The sequence below is a fragment of the Nicotiana sylvestris genome, chromosome 3 (assembly GCF_000393655.2).
Source record: "Nicotiana sylvestris chromosome 3, ASM39365v2, whole genome shotgun sequence".
Classification (NCBI taxonomy): Eukaryota; Viridiplantae; Streptophyta; class Magnoliopsida; order Solanales; family Solanaceae; genus Nicotiana; species Nicotiana sylvestris.
Window position 1 is genome coordinate 9,529,384 of NC_091059.1, and position 5,601 is coordinate 9,534,984.

At 42.5% G+C, this 5,601-nt stretch overlaps 1 protein-coding gene across 1 annotated transcript; it reads right to left on the minus strand.

Moving 5' to 3' along the window:
- Positions 1-202: 202 nt before the first annotated feature.
- LOC138887024 (uncharacterized) lies at positions 203-2,906 on the minus strand. The gene is made up of 4 exons (XM_070168734.1): positions 2,745-2,906; positions 2,189-2,639; positions 1,220-1,674; positions 203-631 (listed from the first exon to the last, which is right to left on the minus strand). The coding sequence occupies exons 1-4, from the start codon at positions 2,904-2,906 to the stop codon at positions 203-205; spliced, it is 1,497 nt and encodes a 498-aa protein (XP_070024835.1).
- Positions 2,907-5,601: the final 2,695 nt, after the last annotated feature.

Sequence of the window (5,601 nt, forward strand, 5' to 3'; positions counted from 1 at the left end):
TGTAAGATAATAAACCTGTGGGCAATACCAATACTATTGTCGTAGTCAAAGCAGTCTTGAGCTTCTGAAAGCTCGCCTTACACTCATCTGACCATCTGAACGGGGCACCCTTTTGGGTCAACCTGGTTAATGGGGCTGCTATATCTAAGAACCCCTTTGCAAACCGATGGTAATAACCTGCTAATCCCAAGAAATTCGGGATCTACGTAGCTGAAGTGGCTCTAGGCCATTTCTGAACTGCCTCATTCTTCTTAGGATCCACCTGAATGCCCTCTATTGATACTATGTTCCCCAAGAAAGCACCTGAGTCCAACCAAAACTTGCATTTTGAAACCTTAGAATATAATTGGCTGTCACTTAGAGTCTGAAGTACAATCCGAAGATGCTGCTGGTGCTCTTCTCGATTGTGGGAGTATATCAAGATATCATCAATAAACACAATCACAAAGGAATCCAAATTGGTCTTGAATACTCGGTTCATCAAACCCATAATTGTTGCTGGGGAATTTGTCGGCCTAAATGACATCACTGGAAACTCATAATGCCCGTACCTAGTCGGAAGAACTATCTTAGGGACATCAGATGCCCTAATCCTCAACTGATGGTAGCCAGACCTCAAATCAATCTGAATCTGATCAAATAAGTCATCAATCCTCGGCAATTGATACTTGTTCTTGATGGTAACTTTCTTTAATTGTCTTTAATCTATGCACATCCTCATTGATCCATCCCTTTTCTTCACAAATAACATAGGAGCACCCCAGGGCAAGACACTGGGTCTTATGAAGCCCTTATCAAGCAAATCTTGCAACTGCTCGTTCAATTCTTTCAATTTCGATGGGGCCATATAGTACGTCAAAATAGAAATGGGCTGAGTGCTCGAAACCAAGTCAATACAGAAGTCGATATCCTTGTTTGGTGGCATCCCCGACAGGTCTACAGGAAACACCTCTGGAAACTCATGATAAGTGGTACTGAATCCATGGAAGGAACCTCTGCACTAGAATCGCGGACATAAGCTAAATAAGCTAGACACCCCTTCTCGACCATATGTCGAGCCTTCACATATGATATAACCATGCTGGTAGAATATCTAGGGGTCCCTCTCTACTCTAATAGAGGAAATGCTAACAAGGCTAAGGTCAATCTTGGCATGACAATCCAATATAGCGTGATAAGGTAAGAGCCAATCCATACCTAAGATAACATCAAAATATACCATATCAAGAAGTAGAAGGTCTACACGAGTCTCAAGACTCCCAATGGTAACCACACATAAATGATAAACATGATCTACAATGATAACATCTCCTATATGTGTAGACACATGTACAAAAGCACTCAAAGAATCACAAGGTATAACCAAATATGAAGTAAAATAGGATGAAACATAGGAATAAGTAGAAGCCGGATCAAATAGAACTGCAACATCTCTACTGCAAACTGAAACATCACATGTGATAACAACGCCAGATGACCAAGCCTCAGGCCTGGTTGGAAAAGTATAACATCGGGGTTGGGCCTCACCACTATGAACTATATCTCTAGGACGAGCCCTGGCTGGCTGGCCTCCACCTCTAGCGATTTGACCTCCATCTCTAAATGTATGACCTCCACCTCTAGCAGTCTGACCCCTACCTCTAGCTAGTTGAGTGAGCGGTGAAGCACCCAGTGCTAGGACCAAGGCACAAGAACCCTAATGCTGTGAACTGCTCCATGCTCGAGGGAAAAATCTAGCAATGTGCCTCGGATTACCACAAGTATAATAAGACCTCGGCTACTGAGACTGCTGACTCTGAAACTGACCCTGTCGATCTGAGTAACAACCCTGAAAGCTTTGGAGCGAAGGTGCACTAATAGGAGCTGGTGGTGCACTATAGCTAGCTGATCAGAATAAGTCATATGAGGGCCACGACCACCTGAAGCACTGTGGGATACCTGGAGTACTGAATAAAATGTCCTGGGAGGATGGCCTCTACCAAAAGTACCCCTTCCTCTAGATGAGGAACCACTAAACCCACTAAAATGATGAGGCTTCTTGTCAGACCCCTGGCCTTCCCCCTATGCAAGAACTATCTCGACTCGCCTGGCGACATTGGCAGCCGTCTGAAAAAGAAATATCACTCCTGGTCTCCTTGGCCATCTGCAACTAGATATGCTGAGCAAGTCCCTCAATAAATCTCCCCACCCTCTCTCTCGGTAGGAACCAGAAGTGTATCATGACGGGCCAAATCCACAAATAGGTTCTCATACTGAGTGACAGACATGCTGCCATACCGAAGATGCTCGAAATACATGTGATAATCCTCTGTCACTGTGACAGGAAGGAACTTCTCAATAAATATCAGAGAGAACCGGTCCCAAGTAAGAGCAGACAACCCAGCTGGTTTGGTCAATACAAAGTCCTTCCACCAGCTCTTGGCGGAACCCATCATCTGAAACACAATAAAATCGACCACAGTGGTCTCCACTATCCCCATGTTCCTCAGCACCTCATGGCAACGATCAAGATATTCCTGCGGGTCCTCAAAAGGTATACCACTAAAGTGAACTTGGAAGATCTTGGCGAACTTGTCCAATCTCAATAAGCCTTCAGAAGACGTTGTTGGTCCATCACCGGCCTGTGATGCAACTACCGGCTAAAATACCACACCTGGCTAAGCTGTTGGAGTTTGGTACTAGGGAGCCATCTACTCCGAAGTGTGAGTAGTAGGAGTCTGTGCTCCTCCCCTAGCTTGAGATACGGCTGATGCCATAGGAAATATGCTGGCATGGGCCACATTCTCCATAAGGCCCACTAAACGGACCAAAGCGTCCTGAAGCGCTGGGGTAGCGATGAACCCCTCCGGGGCCTGAGCTGGTCCAACATGCACAATTTGGGCTGGAACCTCCTCATCAAACTCCATCTGAGGCTTTACTACTGGTTCTACTGCTCGAACTCTGGGCTGAGCTCTATCGCTGCCTCGGCCCCTGGCACGAACTCGGCCTCGACCCCTGTCCCTCGTAGAAGTGGCCACTAGAAGCTCTGGCTGCTGTTCAGTTCAAGATGCAGTACTTGTTCTCGCCATCTGCGAGAGAACAAGAGTAGAAGAGTTTAATTAGCAATGGGAGAACAAAATCCCATGATAGAGAAGAATATAACTGAAATTTGTTCCTAAACTTCATAGCCTCCAGAAGATAAGTACAGACGTTTTCGTACCGATCCTCCAGACTCTACTAAGCCTGCTCGTGAATTGTGAGACCTAGGAAACCTAGTGCTCTAATTCCAACTTATCATGACCCGGAATTCCCATATTCGAGACTGTGATAGCGCCTAACATTTCACTTGCTAGGAAAGCCAATGTTAGAGAACCATTAAGCCAATTTTTGTTCAATTTCAATAAACACAGTAAGTTAAGCCAAAATGAAATAAACTTGAGTTAAAAATAACTATAATCCAGATCAGGAGTCACAACTCACAAGCTTTTAAGATTTTCTACATATAGAGTTTGAAAGAAATACAACTATTTTAAGCGAAAGAAATAGTAAACTAGTAAAATAGAAGGGTACTTCAAGGTTTGCGGATGTCATCAGATCTACCTCAAGTCTCCAATGAGTGAATCGAAGCTTCTATGCCTAACGAACAGCTAGGGCCAGTACCAAAGTCTTCACAAGAAGTGTAGAGTGTAGTATTAGTATAACCGACCCCATGTAGTCCATAAGTGTCGCGCCTAACCTCGACAAAGTAGTGACGAGGCTATGATAGGATAACCACATCGTAAATTTGTGCAGTTGAAAGTATATGTACAAAATAACAACAAATAAAAGCCAAACATGTACTATTGGGATGGGGACATGCTAAGGGGTTCAAGATACGAGAGATACAGTGGAAATGATAACCAGAATAATCAATGTGCCTTCAACCAGTAAAAATAATTAAGCACGACATCACCCTTCGTGATTTTACTGTAAACCTCACAATGAAATAATGATACTGCACGGCATCACTCTTCGTGCTTTTACTCTCACTCATAGTATAAATCAATCAAAATAACACGACACGACATCACCCTTCGTGTATTAACTCCCATAACATGGAACGACATCACCCTTCGTGCATTAATACTCACAAATGGCCCGACATTACCCTTCGTACATTAACACTCTCCCTTACCATATAACAATGAACAAGTAATAACAGGGAGATAGAATAACAAGAATAAACCTTACTTCAATAATGGTTCCACAATACCAATCTCAACATTGAAATCAATACTCAATTATCACCAAAAAACCCATAAACATAATAAGAACGATCAATTTAACAAATAACTATTCTAAGAATGGATAACATGATCAAAGTAAGCAATATTTGCAAGGAACACGTCCCACCAACATGCTTTAACCCGACAATAATGCATAAGTACTCGTCACCTCACATATACGTTGAACCCAACATCTAAACATGTAGAAATTAGACAAACAAGTCTTATTCCCTCAAGTCAAGGTTAACTATGACATTTACCTCGCTCCAAAGGATCAATTCAAAGCTCAACCACGACTTTACCTTTCAAACAAGCCTCCGAACCAATATAATCTAGCAAATTACCAACAAAACGATTCGAATTAAGCCTTAGGAAATATCCACGATTGCAAAGAATTCAATTTAGGTCATTATTGAAAAAGTCAATTCCCGAGCCCGCTTGGTCCAAACCCGAAATTCGAACCAAAATCCGATTACCCATTCACCCCCGAGCCCGGTTATAGAATTTATTTTTGAATCCGACCTCAATTTGAGGTCTAAATTCCCATTATATAAAAATCCCTAATTCTACCCAAACCCCTAATTTCCACCATGAAAACACAAGATTTTAGGTTGAAATCACAGGGAATGCAATGAAAGATTTAAAGAAACTAGTTTAGAATCACTTAGCAATGATTCAGGGAAAAAGACTTCTTTCAAAAATCACCTCTAGAGTTTCTAAGTTTGAAAATTTGAGAGAATGAACAAAAATTCTGTTTTCTCAGCTATTTGATCAGTAACAGATATCACATTTACAACCTGGGGTCCGTAAATGCCAGCCCTGCAAATGCAAAGAAGCACTCGCAAATGCGAAATCCTTTCATTCTTGCTGTCACTGTACCCCCATGTCCTACTTCACAAATGCGACCGTCTAATCGCAATTACAATCATTGTACCCTCTGTCCCACTTCGCAAATGCAAACATGAGGTGCCCCAGAAACTCTTCACAAATGCGATGATTTGCTCGCAAATGTGAACCTATCAGAGATCGCAAATGCAAAGCCTGACCTTGCAATTGCGAGGTTAGAGGCCTGCACCAGATCTAGAACACTACAGCACATTCCTAAGTCTAAATTTCACTCCGTAGCCTTTTTGAAACTCACCCGAGCCCTCGGGGATCCAACCCAAACATGCACACAAATTCAATAACATCATACGAACTTGCTCGCACGATCAATCGCCAAAATAACACCTAGAACTACGAATTGAGCATCAAATTAAAGGAATTTTTCAAGAAAACTCATGAACTTGTAATTTCACAAAATGGACGTACGAATCACGTCAAACCAACTCTGTTTCTCACCGAATTTGACAGACAA

Bases quoted from the DNA above. Each gene is read 5' to 3' on its own strand.
- LOC138887024 (XM_070168734.1), bottom strand. From the start codon at position 2,906: ATGGAGTTTGATGAGGAGGTTCCAGCCCAAATTGTGCATGTTGGACCA. The intron at 2,640-2,744 runs GTATCTCAAGCT...GTGGTATTTTAG, and splicing joins TATTTCCTATGGCATCAGCC to CCGGTAGTTGCATCACAGGC. The intron at 632-1,219 runs GTATATTTTGAT...TTATTTGATCAG, and splicing joins ACCTTCTACTTCTTGATATG to ATTCAGATTGATTTGAGGTC.